At 37.6% G+C, this 21860-nt stretch overlaps 2 protein-coding genes across 2 annotated transcripts in view; both read left to right on the top strand.

The window, feature by feature from the left end:
- The first annotated feature begins 12123 nt into the window (after positions 1–12123).
- Positions 12124–13634, top strand: LOC141482609 (uncharacterized). Its single transcript, XM_074176164.1, has 3 exons — positions 12124–12637; positions 12697–12918; positions 12976–13634. Exons 1-3 carry the CDS (start codon positions 12467–12469, stop codon positions 13621–13623), a joined length of 1041 nt encoding a protein of 346 aa, XP_074032265.1. The 5' UTR covers positions 12124–12466; the 3' UTR covers positions 13624–13634.
- A 927-nt stretch (positions 13635–14561) lies between these two features.
- Positions 14562–21860, top strand: part of Scgdelta (Sarcoglycan delta) — a 143356-nt gene continuing 136057 nt past the window's right edge. The window contains exons 1-2 of the mRNA XM_074176162.1: positions 14562–14681; positions 19037–19232. Of these exons, the coding sequence (XP_074032263.1) occupies positions 19059–19232 (174 nt within the window). The 5' untranslated portion in view covers positions 14562–14681; positions 19037–19058. The remainder of the gene's footprint in view (positions 14682–19036; positions 19233–21860) is intronic.

The following is a 21860-nucleotide window of genomic DNA, read 5'->3' as shown; positions in this document are numbered from 1 at the left end:
AACGCTCAATTCTGTACGAATATAATTCTTCTGCGAATAATTTGAGCAGCGGTAACCAAACAATAAACCTTCCAGGAATAAATTGTTTTTCTACGGTCGCGAAGCAGTTCGAGCGGAAAATTATGAAAATTGAAGGGATGGACCCAGCAAACGACAGGACTTCTTCCGCCAATTTAACAGCGATATTTCAACGACATCGAGTCGTTCCAACTTATTCGGCTATCGGACATAAGCCTGTCATTTCGCGAACCTTCTCTAAATTCGGGTAGGTACACTTTTATGCCCCTTTCTCCTTTTTCACTCAGCTTCACTGCGGATCTCTTTCATTATGGATTGTTGGACAAGTCTGAAAGATGCCGGAAGTTTGTCTAGAAAATGTTTAGAGTTGTACCTATCAGTTCGTGTAGTAGTTTGTATAGTTTCGTCTTCCTGAAAAAGTATCAGAATTGTTGGTTGAATCAACACAGATTTCCCAATACAAGTACTTATAATCCAAATAAATTTGAATTTTCAAATATTTGGAATGTTTCAATATCCCAAAAGACCAATAAGTGAAAAATCAAAAAGTGACTTCCTTCCATATGACTCCCCATTGTAGAATAATACAGTCAGAAAATATGGATAGTTAAAAAGTTGGATGTAGATTCACTTGTTAACTTATCGCTTTCTTTGCTGCCAAACTATTCACCATTCTGAACTAATTTAATTTGGCTCTTTAGTTTGATGTCCTTGTATACGTATCACCTACAACTATTCTCGTATATTCTCAAGAATCGTCCAGTGCATTGATGAGTTATACAAGGTGGAAGAAATGATCAGAAACAGTCATCTTTGTTTCTCTGGGGTAGGCACTTTCAAAGTGGGACAGTCCATTTGATCCTCCACCTCGAGGCTAACTGTGGCTCATTCCTAGTCAAATTCAACTTGATAAATCCCGAGAGTAGGACTCTGCCAAATTCTGATATGGCCCTCGGTGGACAGACACATGGTACGTATTTCGGAAGTCACCATTTGAAGAATACTTCAGCCTGAGGCTGACAAACTATAGTACATTCTTCACAGTCTAGTGAAGACATGATTGGCAATTATTAGTTTTCGATTACCCTTGTTAGTCCCCTGTAACATATTTCGTAAAGATGCCTTTCCATGACTGCCGGATACTTACTATAGCCAGAACACGCTCGTCTGATCTTTTAGTCAACCTGTAGCCATCCAGGTCAGAGTTTGCAGCTCTAGAATTGTACCTGGAATATACTCCTTCATGGGGGAGTAAATCCTCTTCCTCGCACTGCATTGAGGGACGTTAGAATACCCCTGCCAAGTGGGGTGTCACACATGACGCTGAAGGACCTCCTAAATGACGGTCAGGTGATAATTTGTATGTTCGTGTCTGAAGGACGTATGACTTCAGACCTATTTAGTGTTACTAACAGAACCTGGGTGCAGAGGTACTGGGTGCCTTCTTGTCGAAAAAAGACTTGTTATGCTAAAACGAGGTTTTGGTGTGAAGGGCTTTTTCTCCTGCGTCATAAGAGACCTACTATTCAAGCCATACATTTGTGTTGCTCACCTACCTGATTAAGCTAGTCGCAAACTGACCGCTGATCTGATCTACACTAAACTGAGAAACATGTACACTTGTCTGTCAGTCTTCAAGAGAATTTCAGCATCATTTAGCGAAGACATTCTTTTTGTCTGCTGCGCCATGGATCAGATTAGGTTTTTAGCGTTCTGTAGAGTCTCACTTTCGCGAGAAGTGAGATCACTGTCTCGGCTTTGATAAGAAACTTGATTTATTTTGAAGGGTTTCAATAGATATAAACCTCAATAAACCTCCAAGAAGTGGAGTAAAAGTTCAGATTAGCTCACTTTGAACCTACTCAGAACTGTACTGCTTTGTTCTCCGAGAAGAAACCACCGTATTCGTTTTCTACACAGATATATTTCACAGGTTGCTACTAGAGCATTTGTTTGAAAGGTTGAGTGGTACTGCCAAGGGTTGAAAAACCCGAAAGCTTTCATTGGCGAGTCTGGCATTCTCCTCATCATCACCATATCGCTCCGGGGGTATCTGTATATAGTTAAATTTTTTGAGAGAAAGACCCTCAAAATGTTGCGACTTCTAATATCGCGTGATTCTCCAAATGAACGAGCTTGCCATTCCCTCAGTCGAAGGGAGTAACAAAGGAAAGCACGTTGAGAATGATTCGGATTCATTTGCCTTACTATTTCAATTTTCATAATTTTCCACCGGATGAACAATGTGATCGGAGAAATGAATTTATTTTCTGGAAACCTCCTTACGGCATTTGCGACAGTCAGGACAGTATTTTATGTGGAATGGAACATATATTTGCGAAGGAAACCTCCAAGGATTTGATAATTTCCAAATAGACTTTATTGATTAGGTTAACAGAAAAATTAATGAAACAGTGGGGTCACTGGACATATGTTGGAGATGATTGGCAATATCCTGCCATTTTTTTGTACCGTGAGACCCAGTTGAATTGAACAGTAAAAGACCATTGAGGAAACCTTCACAAACTCGACAACGTGAAGTACACAAGTGAAACAGTAATATAATTTTTTTTAATTTATTTTGATTTTACAGGGAAGTAATTTCGACCTGGGATGTTGTGGTTGAATGAAACTTCCGCTGTCAAACGTTATGTCTGCCACTGAAAAAACATCTTCAGTGGTATAAAAGTTGACTGCTTAGATAATATCTCCAACTGAATGCGAGTTTAGTATCTTCGACATATTTTTGTAGTAATGGAGGTACAATTTGAAAAGTTGTTGCAATTCGAAAAATATAGCGAGATAAATAAAGTGAAAATTATATTCTGATTTTTTTCTGCATCCTCTTTTTCCCACTACATCAAACTATTTGACAATATTTACATAGATGACATCATAGTGCCGGCATGTTGAATTTGAAAAAACGAGTTCCTACGCCGACATTTTGAGTAGAAACGGACATGAGAAATAACTGTTCTATAAAAATGTTAAAAAAAAGTGTGCGTACTTAAGCACGCACTAAAGACGTTATACTTAATTTTTTTATTTGTTTCTCGCTGTAATTTGATTTTTCCGGATTTTGATAATGATAATTCAATCTATCAGTAATTTATCAATCCATTTGTACAATTATTACATAAAAGAAATAACCAGGAGAGGAATTTCTGGTAAAGACATAATAACCTGCACTGATAGCAGACAAGCCCTGTTAGCCTTGAACAGACAACGTGTTACCTCAAGGCTAGTACTAGAGTGCCACTAATACTTAGCCAAAACCTCGGTAGATATTAACATTATCCTGAGGTGGATTAAAGGGCACGACCGGAGTAAAGGTAATCGCATTGCCAACTCTTTAGCCAAGGAAGCGGCCTGATGACTTCGACAATTGCGGAACCAGCCAAACATCACACCCATGCTCAATTCCTGAAGAGATGGGATAAAATCAAAGGATGCAATCTCGCCAGGGTCATCCTGGGCGACCCTGGTAAGCTGGCGCCGAAAAAATATCTCACGATGACCAGGAAAACTCTACGCTTGACAGTAGGCAACACCTCCACAATATGGGGCTAGTGAAAACACCTCTATGCAGGATGTGTGAACAGAAAGATGAAACATATCAGGCATGTCCTATGCAAATGTCCGGAGTTATCGTCAATGAGAGAGTGTGTGTTCGGCGAGTCTTGGACTACACCTGCCGATATGAAGGAGATGTCTCCCAGAGACCTGTCACCTTCCTGGAAAGGACAGGATGGAAGATGACCTAGGAGGACAACTTCTCGGGAGGATGCTCAATGTGGCCTACACTCACCCTCCCTACTCTACAGAAACAGATACACATAAAATAATAATCACAGTAAATTATCTTTAAATCGATAAATTGTTGATAAATACCGTGTTGTAGGTTCAATATAACACTTGAATACATATCGTGAATACAGTTGCTAGTTCTCACGCAAACATACGTAGATGTCTTAACTCTTTGTCATTGTTGGTAACTTTTTTGAAAAACTGAAATGTTGATTAGTTAACATCAGGGAGTTTCTCTCCGATCGTAACAGAGGACAGTTGTGCCGATAACGACCATCCTCAAAGATGGCATGTGGATGTCGTGGTTGGAGAGGAGTCCAAAAGTGAGATATTTTTGAAAAAATTGAGTCAAGTTTGAATGAGTATTGGAATGGAAGACATTTCGAGAGGACTGCTGGTGCCCTACGTCAGTAACCAGGCTGGATGTCAACGTGAATCAACAAGGTCGTCAGTGCGATAGTAGAAGTGTTATTTGTGGAAGTCATATTGAGTGGACTGACGCCCTAGTGAAAAAATTAAGTGTTTTTATGGAAGGAAAAGGGGATGAGGAAACTTAGAGTGGCACCATAGCCTCGAGCAAAACAGCTGCGCCCTCGTACGAAGCTTCTGTTCACTATGGACAGAAAGAGTCTGGCCAAATGCGCTCGACTGGAAAGTAACGGCCAAATAAATTGAAGAAGAAGAAGCTTACCAACGGTTTTTCGTGATGGTGTACGTGTGCATCTAAAAAATTTACTCTCATCATTTTTCCCTTACGTATAAGTTCAAAAATAGACATTCCTCGTCAGAAATATCGGCTTTAATGGTTACACTATTCTGGTATCTGTAGAGTAGGGACTCTTCAGCCGCTTTCTTGGCTGAAGAGTCGGCAATGCGATTACCTATACTCCTGTCGTGCCCTTTAACTCACCTCAGAATAATGTTATTATCTACCGTGGCTTTGGCTAGTACTAGCCCTGAGGTTAAATGTTGTCTGTTCAAGGCTAATAGGGTTGTCTGCTGTCAGTGCAGATTGCTATGTTTTTGCCAGAAATTCCTTTCTTGGTTATTTCTTTTGTGGCGATTGAGATACCAGCCAGTTTTGTTTGGACCACGCTGGTATTTCTTTCCATCTGGAGTACACTCCACACCCTGAGCCTTCTTCGGTTTCTGAGCCGTATGTATTATATTTTTTAGGGGTTTATTAAACACGGGTTTATTAAACAGGGGTTTATTAAACAGCAGAGGCTGCGCAGTAAGCGCAGCCTCTGCTGCAATTGAGGCTCAGCCTCAATTGACCCATTCCTACATCGAGTTTTCCACCAGCCGTGCGCAATCGTACCATGGCTATTAGCACAACCTCCTTAACGCACAGATCAAGAGGGGTCAGACCCGTGAATAGTTCCATTGCCGCGGTTGATGTTGTTCTCATGGCTCCTGCGATGTTTAAACAAGCCAGTCGCTGTATTTATAATTCTTGGATGGCCGTTGTTTGTAGAACTTTCGGTCCCCATGCAATGGCTCTATACGTTAACATAGGTCTTATTATTGCAGTGTAGATCCAGGTGACCACACGGGTTGAAAGACCCCATGCGCGTCCCACTGTCCTCCGACATTGCTCATAAGCCACGTATGCTCTTTTTGCTCTACTCTGGAGATGAGAGTTCCATGCTAGCTTCCTGTCGAGGAATCTTACCTCTTCAGAGAAGTTTAGTTTGCTTTTGAAGATTTCGGGAGGTTTCAAACCCGTTGAACTTCTCTTCCTAGTGAAAAGGACCATCTCAGTCTTCTTGGGATTGATCGACAGTGAGTGTTCTTTACACCATGTTTCTATTAATTTGAGCCCATCTTGCGCTGTACCGCACAGTGTGTTTACAAATTTGCCGGTCTGCAAAATAAATATGTCATCTGCGTACGCAATTGTGTAGAATCCATTTTTGATGAGGTGAATGATCAGGGTATTCAGAACTATGTTCCAGAGAAGGGATGATAAGACCCCTCCCTGTGGACATCCCCTCATGACCAGTCCTTCCACTGTGATGTCTTCTACATTAATACTTATTGCTCTGCTAGAGAGCATTTTGAATATCCATTATCCTACCACCAGGGGTACATTCCTGGAGTGTAGTTGCTGAGTAATTGTTGGAAAGGTTGTTTTATCAAACGCTCCCTCGATATCTATGAATATACCCAGGGTGTATTCTTTGTTGTCCAATTATCTCTCGATTTTGCCAACCGCATGGTGAAGGGGCCATCGTCTATCCTGTCCTTTCCAGGAAGTTGAACAGGTCACTAGGAGACATCTCCTTCATATTGGCAGGTGCAGGCCAATACTCGCCAAACACACACTCTCTTTGGCAACCTTGAGGTGTCTCACGGTGACCTCCGTGAAGGTTTTGGTAGGTGCAGCTATATTTCTCTCGATGTGAGGCTTCTTCAACCTTCTTGGGGTTCCCTCCGTGGAGGTGCACAAGAGAGGGAGCTTTCCTGCAGGGGCAGCCAGTTCCTTGCCTTTATTTAAGGCGGAGCTCTTGGCGCTCGTGCTACAGCCACTTCCTTACATTGAGGTGAACACTTCTGTCCAGCCTCGGGATTGGTTTCCGTTCCAGTTGTTCCATTCATGTGTGTCCCTACGAGTAGCAAGGGAAGAGTTGGTCACCTCTGGCAGAGCCCCGCAGGCTGATTACAATGAGGTTTCGCCCAGATCCCCAGGGGGTTGTTCGAGATCGCATATCACTCTGCGGCCATTCAGCTGTCGGCTTGATTCCTTACACCTTAGCTTGAGTAGGGTAGTTCATGGTGGCATGTTTTACAAAGGCTCCGGGGTTCCTCAGCCTACTTATTTCTGCCACTGATCAGGAGTTTGGCGACCCCGTCAGTGAGGCCAAATTGGCTTCCCGGACAGGGCCTTTAGTCCCCTGGCTGTTCCTCTATCCGCCACCAGGGGACGCTCCCGATAGGTAGCCGAATCCACGGGATGGTTACAAATTTCTTGACTCACAAATAACAGCGTTTACAATGATTTCCTTGTCACACACTTTATGACAGGAAAAAGATTATGAAAAATGACTGTGAATCAATCAATCAGAATAGAAATTCAATTCTCATTTTGATGACTTCGTAAGAATTCATCTCTTGTGCTGTAACGCCCCGCTAAACGAGAATCCGTCCCTGACCCTGTCTGAAACTTAAAACTCTCCTTGCAATAATACGGGAAATTGAGGATTATTTACACTTTACTTCTGTGAATCTGATTATTTGGTTTTATCGGATAATCTCCAATCCGAAGGGCATATTCACTGGAGGCAGCTCATCCGTATCATTTCCAGTCTTCAGGCGCCACAGATCGGAGCGGCAGATTCGGAAAGAATAGCTTACGCGACCATTCGAAAAAATACTCAATTACACCGGCTTTTGACGGTCTATTCAAAAGTTGAGCCTATAAAACGAAATGCTTTGCATTGTTATATTCAATGAGGCCTTTATATAATAAAATTTTCATGGAGTTTGATAAACTATATCGTGGCAGGTGAAAATTGTCATTTTGTCTAGTAGTGTAATTGTGAGTGGAATTTCTATAAATGATAAATTCTATCTTGAGCCAGGCACAGAGAAGAGCCTTATGAAATTTCATCCTTTATACATTGAATCGGTATCGGTTCAAAGTTCAGGCAATGCCTGCACCTGTCAGATCCGTCCTTCATAAACAGGGAGCCCAGCGATTTTAAGTATGACATCACTTATGAAAAATTTGACAACATGAAGTTTTTGGGTGTATATGTGGATCAATAACTGTGATGGAAAGAACACATTGACAACACAGTTGAGAGACTCAATAAGTTAGTTTATAAATTCTATTACACCAGAAATCTGAATGATAAAAAGCTTTTACTTACGGTTTACTCACTCGCTGAATCTTCATTGAGGTACTGTATCATTATATGGGGTGGTCTCAGTAAAAAATTATTACACGTTCCGGAGGTCATGCAAAATACCATATTAAAAATTATTTTCAAGAAAAATAGAAGGTGCTCAACTGGAAATGGCTTATTTGATGTAAGAAAATTCTATTCGTATCAAGAAGCCTTCTCACTGTTTTACAATAAAAGAATCATAAAAGAAAACACAAATAAGGAAAACAAGGCTAAAATAACTGAAATGATAAACACTGAGGGTGCAGTCTTAAGAAATGATAAGGATATAACTAACTTTAATACAAAAAATGCCACTGTGAACCAGAGCAGACTACTTAAAACTGAAGAAACATCATTAGAAAACTCGACCTGTACAAAATTTTTAGGGGTCCACTTGGATCAAAAACTCACATGGAACGATCATGTTGAACATACATCCTCAAAACTGAGCTCATATTGCTTCATTATTAGAAATTTGCGTAACACAGTGTCAATGGAAGTACTGAAACTACTGTATTTTGGCCTTATTCAGTCATGCCTGTCATATGGTCTGATTTTCTGGGGAAAAGCCCATAATAGTGGTCAATTATTCATCACTCAAAAAAAAATTATAAGGTGTATGCTGAAATTACCCTACAAAACATCTTGTAAAAACCACTTTGTTGAGCTGGGTATTATGTCATTACCAAGCTTGTACATTTACTCAATAATTGTTCACATCATAAATAAACATAACTCTCTCAAAATAAGAAAGGATGTTCACAATCATAATACGCGGCAGAAGGACACCATCAATTTATGTTTCTCTAGATTATCAATCGGACAGGAGAATCCCAATTATATAGGAATCAAATGCTACAATAAAATATGTGAAATTAAGAAATTTAGAGAACTCAGCACAAGTTTATTTAAAAATTATCTAAAAAAAGCTTTTAGTACAGAAATGGTATTATTCAGTTCAGGAGTTTTTGAATGAAAATTTTGACTCGGACCACATGAAACAGTAGTCTTTTGATTCAAATTTTTAATAAATAATTCTAATTAGTATTGATAAACTTATATTTCATTTATTAATTTTTAAAGTGTGTACATGTACCTATTTATTTATATTAATTTATTTTATTTTATGACCAAAAAGTGAAATTGTAATATTATTATAACCTACTTATTAGTGACGATTCCCATAATGTATGGTACTTGTATTGTAACATTCAGTAGAAAATAAATTGTCTTGTCTTGTCTTGTCAATGCTTAATATGTATGCAAAATACCTCCATCTCTCAGATAAGTCATACTCACAACACACGTACTAACTCTGAGCAGAAAACAAATGTTCCCCTCTGTAGACTAACACACACACAGAAATTCATATCATACTTTGGCCCGAAATTGTTATACCTAGTCCCTATAGAAATCAGAGTCACTCCTAATAAACGTAAAATGAAATCAAAACCGAAAGAATATGTGAACCAAAAATTATAACAAACTGAAACCCGTATACGAACTTGAATAATGATGAGAAATACAAAATACAATGAATAACCATATTCTCTCTCCCTCGCAAATAATTTAGCTTTGTTTTTTTCCTTCTTTCTACTCACACTCAGTATGTAAATATCAATGCAATCCAGGTTGATGACTAATTGAGTAGCTCAGCCTGGTAGCTCACTATTTCTAGTTTTAGTTAGTTCTTTTCTTTTTATCTAGTTGTAATTTTGAATTCATATTATAGATTATGCTTACCTGAAATCACTTTATATTACGTAATGAGTAAACATATGTGTATCGTGTTCATATTGATAAATTCTGTAAATAACATACGTACGCATATAAGTAAAACATGTAATGAGCATGTGTGAATTACGTAGCTACTGTCATTTTGGAAACCTTGAAATTCGAGCTCCTGCAACACGGTTGAACACATTAATATCAACTTTCACGTTATTCGACTTGTCTAATCCGAACCATGGTTCAGTTTGTTCGAAAACTCCTCGTATCACATTCACTTTCAATTGGTGAAAGAGCCAACAGCGGCAGTAGAACGAATGTAATGAGAATCGCATTAAAACACCGTTAACCTCGTGTTAGCACCTCCACTAACAACTCCAACAGCCTCATAACACCAGTCATCATCGCAAACGAAATGCTCACATACTCCAAGCACAATAAAAACATTCTAGTGAGTAATGTTCAGACTGCAGTTTTAATGAGCATATGTAAATTACGTAATGAGGAGGAAGTTATAGTAATTTCCGACAAGGGAAAATCTCATTAGAGACAAAACGACTTTCGTGAAGCAACTCGCAGCGCTCCCTTTGACATAATGTCGGAAAGCCCTTAATAAATCTGTCTAATCATGGGACATAACGTGCCAACTACGCACTAACATAGCATTAAAGAGTAAGACTTGGCGAGGCCGACATGTAATAAGACAGAAGCAAGATTCAATGCTCAACTTGCCGGCCTGCGGACGGCTGATAACGGGACGATTTCTTATTTCGCGTTGATGATGTCCTAATCGCGTTGTCTGTGAACAATATTGAGACACGATATACAGTGTCACCATTAAAGTGCGCACCATATGGGAAACTTTTTTTTCGAAAAGTTTCAATGAAGTTTAACTTTGGCACTTGTTTGTGCTTTGAATTTAACTTAAAATGATACGGCCAACTACGACCCACTGACGTTCAGTGTTTGTCAAATTCAACTTTTTTTTGAAAAAAATTGAAAAAATGCATTTCTAGATCGAATTTAACAAAAAGTTAACGTTTTGCTTATTTTTGACAGATATCCCCTTTATTTTAAAAAACAAGTTCGGTTAATTGTTATAAATTCATGTATACATAACAAACTCATCATGGAGTTTAACTTTTCTGATACATTTTTACTTATACGGACATTTTCAGAGAGAAATTAAAAATTTGCTATAAAAATTTTAACATGACTGGTGCAAAGTTTCAATCACTTGGCTATTTTCTTAAACAAACCTTTGATTTCGAAAAAGCAAAGGCAACAAAAAAAATGCAAATAATTTCGATAGAACTATTATTATTATTATAAATTTTAAACAACAATAACATTATAGAAAATACAAATGGGTACAAAAAATTACTTATTGATCTAAATGAGTTTGTCAAACACTTATAGCCTACATTTCATTATGTCGTCCTCCACGTTCAATACAAATTATGGTTCTTCTACTGACATCTGTAACTGCATTTTTAATGAATCGGTGATTTTTATATTTGCTCAGCACTCGCGAATGGTATTTTCCAGATGTTGTATGTCAGTAAATGGTCTACTTCGGTACACTTTTTGTTTCAGGTAACCCCACAAGTCGGGTGATCTAGCTGGCCAATAATATTCCCAGTTACGTCCAATAACTTTGCCTCTGAACATTTGTTAGAGGGACTGTTTTACAGCAACGGTGTGACGTATTGATGCGCCATGAAGCTGATACTATAGGTCGTATTTAATATTTAAAGGCATATTATCTAAAACTTCACTAACCTCATTATTTAAGAGATTGAGATAACCGACGGATGATAAATTTTCTCTAAAGAAAAATGGCCAAAATCTCGTTCTTTTAATGTGTTAATAAATTTTGGCTTGTAAGGCCAAAATTTATTCTTTAATAAAATTTTTCTAACACATCCTCTCTTGTAATCGGTATTTTTTATAATATCGGTTATGCTCGTTTGCCCGTGTTCAATAACTTTTAAACAAATGTTAAGTTGGGCCTCCTCATCATATTTACTTGGAGTGTGTTTTTTCTTAAATTGATTTGCTATGGATCCTGTTTCTCTGAATTTCGACATTATCCTTGACACAGTAGTATGTTGAACATTTTTTCCTGGATGCCGTTCATTAAAAATGTTAGCTACTTGCCGGTATGGTGTATTCTCACCACATATTAAAACTAGTTCTATTCTTTCCTGAAGAGACAACATTATTGCAACAATAACTGTAAAAAATTTGACAAGTGAATCAACAACTTGACACTACCATAGCATGCATTTTGTTTGTCAAGACCTACTTGAAAATTTTCTTCAACGTGATTAAGCATCTTTACCGCCCTAGTTAGTGTTTATAAATAATCTGTAAATACTAAATGTTGAAATTTTAATGTAATTTCAACTCTAGTAACTTCACTAATACTTATTGTCAAGACCTAGTTGAAAATTTTATTCAACACGATTAAGCATCCTTACCGCCCTAGTTAGTGTTTATAAATAATCTGTAAATACTGAATATTGAAATTTCAATGTAATTTCAACTCTAGTAATTTTATTAATACTTATTGCAGTTTTTGAGTTGTGTCTGCTTTTTCAAAATTGAAGGTATTGACGTTTGTTTGAGAAAATAGCCAAGTGATTTAAACTTTACACCGGTCATGTTATAGTTATTTATGTATCAAGGGAATTAGGAGGACCTTAATTACCGATGGCAAAGTTTGCGTCCCGAGGGCCTCTGGCCCGAGGGACAGCAATTGCCTGAGGTTATTAAGGCTCATTAATTCCCGTGGTACATAGATAATTTTATTTCTGACCGATTTCAATAAAATTTTGTTCATTTTTGAAACGGAAAAATGTACCAATTCATTACCTTCCCGGTATATTTGAATCAGGTACCGTTGATTATAGTAGAGTTTTCTTGTTGCTAGGTTGTTGCTATGTTACTTGTTTATAAACAGAACTTTGTTATCAAGCTGTGTTTGCGGTGAAAACGTGTTTTCTACCCCAAATATAATGGAGGATATTTTGAAAAAAGCTGAACAAGCAAGAGAATCATTAATTCCATCGAAAAGTAAAGCCGTAAACCAAAAAGAATACAAGATATATCTGGACTGGCTGACACGGAAAAATGTTATGCCAAAAGATGTCACTGAAACTGTATTTCTGGCATATTTTCAAGAACTGGTAAGGAATTTTCTATGTTTTTCGGTAGATTTGGTAGTAATTGTGTTTATTCGTTTCAGTCAGAAACGTATAGTCCGAATTCTTTATGGATTAAATGGTCAATGCTAAAATCGATGGTGACTATACATGAGAAACGAGATATCACCAAGTTCAATGAACTACAGGCTTTTTTGAAACGGAAGAGTAAGAGTTATAAGCCGAAAAAGTCTGCTGTTTTATCTCCTAAAGATGTTATCAGATTCCTAAAGGACGCTCCTAATGATATTCATTTATTGCATAAGGTAATTTTTTTCTTATTTTCCTTTTTGTGTGTATTTATTTCCTTTTTTTTGTTATAGATTGTTTTGATTATGGGTTATTTTGGAGGATGCAGAAGTCAGGAACTTTTGAATATGAAGATATCGGATATAGAGGACCGGGATTCCGTTATGGTAGTGAACGTACCGGAAAGTAAAACTGGTGTATCGAAGAAATTTACAGTTGTGGATGAAAAAGAGTTCTCCGCTTTGCCTTTATTAAGACTTTATATGTCTTTGCGTCCTAAAGGTATTGAACGATTTTTTTGGAGCTTCCGACAAAATAAATGTACATCTCAGCCAATTGGAAAAAACATGTTTGGGAAAATCCCCAGCAAAATCGCAATGTATTTAGGATTGCCAAACTCATCTTCCTATACGGGACATTGCCTTCGTCGCACTTCTGCTACTGCTCTAGCCAATGCAGGAGCAACTATGACTAACTTGAAAAGACACGGAGGTTGGAAAAGTTCCACGGTGGCGGAGGGGTATTTGGAGGATAGCATCGAATTGAGAAATAAAACCGCGCGTATGTTGTCTACTTTGTCATCAGAAGAGGCAGGTACCTCGACTGTAGTGAACAGAAGCTCCAGCCATACAAAAGAAGAAATTGTTTCCAGTGGCGGAAGTAATTTTCAGGGAACATTTCAAAATTGTACATTTATTATTTGTAATGACGTGAATAAATAAAATATGGTTCAGTTTTCATTTCTATTTATTTTTACTTGTGAAAGGTAGAGGGAATTATAAAATCTATAATGTCCCAAGGGAGTTATGACCCTCTTTATTGATAGCGTAACTAGGACGATATAAGCTTATAATATCCCGGTCAGAAATAAAAACTTTTATAGCACATTTTTAATTTCTCTCTAAAAATATCCGTATGAGTAAAAAATTATCAGAAAAGTTAAACTCCATGATGAGTTTGTTATGTATACATGAATTGATGACAATTAACCGAACTTGTTTTTTAAAATAAAGGGGATATCTGTCAAAAATAAGTAAAACGTTAACTTTATCCTAGTTGCATAAAATTTAGCATATGGATATAGAACTACTCAAACTACTACAGGAAACCACTTAAAGGGGTGCCTGAGCGAAAGTAGCGATTCACATTGGATTTGAATCGCTGGAGATCGCTGGAGATCGAAAAGGTAGTGTATTTTTGAAAACGTCATAATTTTGACGTCATCACGAAGTAAATTTTGGGTATGACGCCCCGGCGGAGAACGATAGGTTTTGCAATAGTTTTTCAGACAAAACTTGTCTTATTTGCGCGATTAGTTCTCCTCCTGGCTTTTCCGCTTTGCCCTACATTTTCAATGAGCCTCTCTGTAAGCCCAATTACTGAATTATTGACCGATTATCATCTGAAACCAGTTTGATTGAGACCTTCCGATCTCCACTTTCCCTGTCGCCAGCCTAATTTTTGTCAATCACGGACAGGATAGCTTTCCTGGGGTGATTCGATAGCACTCTAATGGAAAAGAATTATCAATGAATTCATAATAGAGCAAAGAGGGAACGAATTCTCTTGCGGCATATATTCCAGGTTTCTACTGGTTCGCTCCGGGCAAGCGCACTAACTCGACTGCTGGAAAATATTGTTGCACACGTGAGAAAAGAGCATCAGTTTGACGTCGAGACGCGGATGATATAGAACGACGCTAGGCGTCCCGTAGTTAGCTCGAACACGTGGGGCAAACTCACGCGGTAAACTGATGACCATGTAATTGTTTATTGCACTGGTAAGTCCTCGTTATGAACAGGGAAAGTGGGTTTTCCAGTATACAGAAATGATGACAAATATGAAAATTGATGCCACATATCGAGCTTCTTCTATTGGAATCAACTCCAGCAAAACAATTCCAGAATTCACTTGTCTATAATTGTGTTCCATTTATTCATTATTTTTATATTTATTCATGATGGGATGAGCCCCAATTTCCATAAAAACTGATTCTGTGAAAACTATAAATGTTCCTGAGATCAATATGTTAACATTTTCATGAGAATTTGAATTGGGTTAGAGCTATTTTTACATTAAATGAATGATATTCACTTCTATTTTCTTTATTTAAACACAGATTTGTACAAAACATTCCTATACTCGGAGAATCATGGACTGAAAATCATTCTGAATAAAACTTTGGCCTTATGCATAGGGTCTCAAAGATGAATAGTAGAAACTCAGTGTAACTTTAGGCTCACTCTCGATAACGCAGACATTGACTGGGTAGACAGTGCTAAAAATCTTGGCGTAATCATAGATAGCTCTTTGTCTTTCCATGAACATGTGACAAACATTTTCAAAGTATCATTCTTCAAACTCAAATTGCTATATAAATTCAAGTATCAGTTATCAGAAGAAATGAAACTCAGGTTAGTTAAAACTCTTATTTACCCCCATATCGAGTATTGCTGTTCGATGTATTACATTTTTTTGCCGCAATATAACAAACAGAAGTTACAACGTATACAAAATGCTTGCATGAAAGAGCTGAATGTGAGGTACAGAGTTAAATATTTGATAAAAAATTTTTGTTTGAATTGCTTCAAACTAAAACACCTAGTTATTCATATAGTTTATTAAGCAGGCATTCTGACATGCATATGGTCAATTTGAGAATTAACTCATTCAACATACCTAGGCACCGTATATAGCCCCTTCTCATCTGAAAGAAATTTTACCCCATTTACTGCTCAGTGCTTATTAAAAAAAATTAAAATTCAATGTAAATTGACAAAAATAATGTTGAGAATATTAAGAGTTATTAGCAACTATATAATATATTTTTGGGAGGGGGGAAGATAGCCTTGGAAAAACCAATTTCCTACAATGTATAAATGTATTTTTTATGCAAACTAAACGATATTGTTATTAAAAAAAATATACCTCAACAATTCTGAAATCTCTTGAACATTGAACTGCTCACTGCTATGTCGAGGATACATAGATTTACCACAGTTTTCATCAAGGAAATTTGGTAACGACCTGCAATTTCATTAATGAAGATCTGCACCAGTTTATAGAAAACGCATCAAACTATTGTCTTTAGATAAAAATTCTAGTGAATCTAACGTAATGTCATTTGGTCCGAAAACAATTTGGCGTTTCCTCAAGGTATCAAAATTAATATTTAAAGTGACCAATTAGCTCTTGTGGATCACAGAAGAAACCTTGATGTGGAGACGTTATACGGAGTTATGCATTTTTGACGACGGTTTCAAAACTATTTCTGTGTGAACCGTTAGTATTGTCTATTTTAAATGTTGTCCTAATATGTATCTAAAAGTTTAAAAAGTTTAAAACTCTTGCCTAAGACTCATATGTGGTGTTCGTAGACGTGAACAATAATTATTCATCTTCTATAGTATATCAAAATTACTGACTATTGATACAAAAACACTACTTGTGGATTGCTACAAATACCAATTGATCCTAAACTAGTTGTTGGAATTCACAAATTCAAGAGGTAAAAGCTGCATAATTCTAGTTGGACATTGAGGGTTTCGAAATTGGTGTTTTTATACAATTTATTTATTTCCAGTGCTACCAACAAATTTATCTCCCTTCCCTTATTGCAGGTATGGAGAATTTTCATGTATTCAATATTTATTGTACGTGGGTGGGTCATATACAGGGTGGGCCATCGAAAACTAGACATGGAGGTTTCGGGTACTAATCTTGCATATCCGAAAAAATGCTCAGACTGGCGACACAAAAGGCAATTCTGAGCCATGTTGAGCTTGACCATACTTTGAACACAAGACAGTCAGCATTTGTTTCCGGGGTGTCACGAACTAGCATTTGACGTATTTTAAAAACCCACAAAATGCATCCTTACAAGATTTAATTAAAGCAAGAACTGAATGAAGATGATTTCGATCGACTCTTGCAATTTTGCGAGTTGGTTAGTGAACGAGAGGTGGAAAATCCACATTTTGTTTTCAACATTTGCTTCAGTGATGAATGTTCTTTTTTCTGAAAGGCACAGTCAGTTGCTATAATTGTCGTTATTGAGCTGATTCAAATCCTCACATTTCTACGTCTACAAAAATTAAAAGTATGGGCTGGAATTTTTGGTGACCATATTGTTGATCCATTGTTTTTAGATGGCAATTTAAGCGGATAAATGTATCTGGAGCTTCTGGAAGATACTATTAATCCCCTTCTCAGTGATATTATTGAAAATGATCACAATTATCGGGAGAATCTGTTAATATTTCAACAAGATGGGGATCCTCAGCACTATGCTCTGCCTGTTTGGCAGTATTTAGATCAGACTTTTCCGGATCACTGGATTGGGAGGCGGGGCACTATCGAATGGTCACCACGATCACCAGACCTTTAGCCGTTGAATTTCTTTTTGTGGGGTCATTTGAAAAGCAGAATTTACTGTACTCCTCCTGCATCACTCGAAGATTTACGGCAACGAATCACAAATGAATGTCGCCTAATCACTCCAAAAATGACCCACAATGTCGAGAACGTTTCCACCAGAATCTCTATTATTGTATGGAAGCTGGAGGTGCCTTTTTGAGCATATGCTAACATGAGAATAAAGTAAGTAACTTCAACTTTAATTATAATATGGTTCGTCCAAATTGAAAAAAATGTACACAGTTGTGTACCGTTGAATTCCAAGATTTTTCAAACAATGTGCAACTCGCCCCCAGTTTCCTATTGAAAATCCAAGGGTTGTTCACCCCTCTGCTCCGGGGTTGAAGTGACAACGCTATAAATGGGAAAAAAACTGTCACCCTCCCAATAAAAATCGACCTGTCTGAGCGTTTTTTAGGATTTGCAAGATCAGTACCCAAAACCTCCATGTCAAGTTTTAGATGGCTCACCCTGTATAACTTATGTTTCGTCTGATAACACATGCTTATAAGGTATCGCCTTATGTTGAAATTCCTGCCGGTTTTTTTCAAAGACAAAACACAAGCATTGCAGCAAAATCCTCAAGGCGCTCTGAGAGCGGAGCCTGTGCGAAAGTAGCGATTCACGTAGGAAGTTTATTCCACATGAACGCAGTTCTGTAAATGGAACAGTTCTTGAACAATGAAGTTCGAGGTGTACTGAGTTGAACCTCAAAGCGATGGGCATCACAGTCCGTCGCCTTTGACTGTACAGTGGCCTCACCATTCGTTTTTTTGTCAGAAGTATTAAACATGATTCTCTCATTTGATTCACTAATAATCTTGTATTGTTGTATCATACAGTCCTGAAGGTTATTCATTTTGATCTTGATATCTTAGAACTATAGCTTTGGTAGTCTGAAACTATAGGCCTGGTAGCCTATGACAATAACCTTGTATAGCCTAAAACTGTAACCTTGTATATCCTAGCACTGTAGTCTAGGATTATAGCCTTCTATAGCCTAGTATTATAGCTATGCTTAGCCTTGTACAGCCTCGAACTATAGGCTTGGTAGCCTAGAACTATATTATTCACATTTGAAATAGTTTCACCACATCTCATTCGAATGACTGATTATTTTGCGTTGATGAATACAGTTCCATAGGTTATTTATTTCGATCTTCGTATCCTAGAACTATGACCTTGGTAGCTTGGAACTATAGCCCTGGTAGCCTTCTATAGCCTAGTATTATAGCTATGCTCAGCCTTGTTAAGCCTCGAACTAAAGTCTTGGTAGCCTAGAACTATATTATTTACATTTATAATAGTTTCACCTCATCTCATTTGATCAACTGATTATCTTGCGCTGATGAATACAGTTCCATAGGTTATTTATTTCGATATTGGTATCCTGGAACTATGACCTTGGTAGCCTGAAACTATAGCCCTGGTAGCCTGGAACTATAGCCCTGGTAGCTTGGAACTATAGCCCTGGTAGCCTGGAACTATAGCCCTGGTAGCCTGGAACTATAGCCCTGGTAGCCTGGAACTATAGCCCTCGTAGCCTAAAACTTCACCAAGAACTATAATTTTCAATAGTTGAGAACTGTAGTCTTGTATAGCCTAGAACTATATCCATATATAGCCAAGAACTTTATTTCCCACATATAGCAATTAAAATAATCCCGCAAAGGCAACTTGGCTTTACAAACTGAACTGAATAGTGATATATCATTTCAGGTTCTGATGTAACCATTGGAATATGTCGCTTGAAGAGGAATCATTCCTCAACGGTGCTGGGAAAATGAAAAGCATTTACCAACAATCGTCGACAGGAGAAAAACACGTACTTTTCTACCCCACCAGTACTTTTCCATCTGCGAAACCAGACCAGAAGAAGGGATGTCTGGGATCAACGAAACGATCAGAAAGCCAGGTATTTGAAAACGTTTTGTACATTTGAGAAATGTGGGTATGTTATTTTCGAAAGTGGAGATACAAAAATGTGGTGAGAGCAATTTTTTTATCAATAATTGTAAAAATCTGTTTGACAGATTCAACCGATGAAAAAACTAGAAGAGGTCAGTTCTTTAGTTCGAGAAAGTTTTTCTTTGGAAGTAACTGTTAACAGCAATGTGAATAATATATGTCGGAGCGTATTTCTCAAAGACTTCTTAGGTTTTCTGCAAATGATATGAGTAAATAACTACAAGCTGAGGAAAACTTAATTTATTGTAAACAGTGGCTCATTCGTGAATCCAAACGTGTCACTTATTTTCAACGCTTTGATTACCGTCAACTGAATTACCATCAACTTGATTACCATCGACTCAATTACCGTCAACTCAATGGCTCTCAACCGCTTCTTCAATTACCGTCAAATTTTCAAATATCGCTAACATTAGTGTGAATGAAATATATACCTGGGAGCATACTTTTCAGAGAGCTGATAATCACAACACAACAAAAAATATTTTTTGAATGTTTCCTACACTAAATTAGTCAATTTCTACTAATTTTGGGGTGATAAAAACGAAAATAACAATGAAAAATGTTTATTAGCTCTGGTTTTTGAGATACACAGTACTTAATATAAAAAAGAGTAGTTATACTATACGTGAAAAGTGAAAGTACATAAAACAATATTGTTATGTTTCTTTTAGAATATTTTAAGTACAAAATTAATAAAAAAAACCATTATTCTTAGTGTTTTGACAAATAAAAGAAGTTTGTACCACCAAATTTCAATTAAGTCCATCCGATTCATTGTAAGATCGCTGTTGTTTAGCTTGTCTTTTATAAAACACTTCTGGAGCATCCCTACACACAGACCAGCAGTAGTCTGCAAGCATTGCTTCATTCCAACGGCCCTGATATCTCTGTTCCATTAAAGCAATGTCTTGATGGAATCTTTCTCCATGTTCGTCACTCACAGCTCCACAGTTTTGTGGAGGACATGTTGCATCCAAGTTGGTGGTAAGCTTGAAGAAGCTCTTTAACCAATGCTGTGAAGTTATCATCTCTTTTGTTACTTAAAAACCCATGTACAACCCCCTTAAAAGGCTTCCCAGGCTCTTTTTTCATTTCCTGTTAAAATCATCTCAAAAGCAGGATCATTTACGATTTCACGGATTTGAGGCCCAATAAAGATGCCTTCCTTGACTTTAGCATCACTCAACCTGGGAAACTTCGCTCTCAAGTACTTAAAAGCTTGTCCTTCCTGGTCCATGGCCTTCACAAAGGTTTTCATTAGTCCCAACTTAATATGTAATGGGGGAAGGAGAACATCCTTAGGATCTACAAGAGGCTCGTAAACTACATTTTTCTCATTAGGGTTTAGGTCTCGTGTAGGCCAGTTCATTTTTTTATAGTGAGATTTTCTATCCCGACTGTCCCACAGACACAAAAAACAACAGTACTTGGTGAACCCTACTTGCATTCCTTGGAGTATAGCAATGACTTTCAGATCACCACAGATGTGCCACTTGTGTTGTTCATATTTGATTGATTGGAGAAGTGTTTTCATATTTATATACGTTTCCTTCATGTGAACTGCATGACCTATAGGAATAGAGGGTAGCTGATTTCCATTATGCAGAAGTACAGCTTTTAAGCTTAGTTTTGAAGAGTCTATAAACAGTCTCCATTCAGATGGAGTGTGATCCAAATTCAAGCAGTCCATCAAACCATTAACATCAGAACAAACTACGAGGTTTTCTTTTTTCTCAAAAAAAGGAAGCAAATCTTTTTGACGCTGTCTGTACTGAGATATTTTCAAATCATGTTTTAGAAGATTCCACTGTTGTAGTCTTGACCCTAACAGCTCAGCCTTTTCCTTAGACAAGTGAAGATCTCTTATAAGGTCACTTAACTCTGCTTGACTAATTCTGTGCGGATCACTAGACCTATCGCTTACCTCAAAATCAGGGTCATAGGATGTAGAAGGATGGGTTGCTCCTTCTGAACAGTCTTCATCACCTTCCTCTGAAATTTCATAGTTTTGGGGTGGAGAAGGGACTGGCAAATTGTCTGAGTGTGGTACAGGCCGAAGAGCAGATGGGAGATTAGGGTATTTAACCGTTCCTCTTTTCTTCATAGATAAACCTTGCTTAATGGAAGGAGTTAAGCAGAAATAACAGTCGTCTGTATGATTGGTAGGCTCACGCCAAACCATAGGTACTGCAAAAGTCATTGCCCGGTTTTTATTTTTCAGCCACTCTCGCAATATGACGGAACAAGAATTACAACATATATGAGGAGCCCATGATTTATCTTGGTCCCCAACTTTCACACCAAAATAATGTTCATAGGATGTCTTAACGATAGGTGTCATTTTACGTTTCTGAGCCTAAAATGTTATTTCACCACATATATAGCAAAAGCTATCGACAGAATTCAGACACTTTCGAGGCATTTCAGATCAGCACTTAAATTAATTTAAAAATCAACTTCACACGATAATTTCAATAGCAACCACGTGCGTACAATTGACAAACTCACATAGGTTATGTTTACTACTTAAGAACAGCTGATGAGAGGGGTGTTATGTAAACAAACATGTGTA

This window comes from Leptinotarsa decemlineata, unplaced genomic scaffold (assembly GCF_025532065.1).
Source record: "Leptinotarsa decemlineata unplaced genomic scaffold, Ldec_3_MD MMD2_tig00001621_RagTag_RagTag, whole genome shotgun sequence".
NCBI classification, from domain to species: Eukaryota; Metazoa; Arthropoda; class Insecta; order Coleoptera; family Chrysomelidae; genus Leptinotarsa; species Leptinotarsa decemlineata.
Note: the sequence above shows the minus strand (reverse complement) of the source record. Positions and strands in the feature narration are given on the sequence as shown.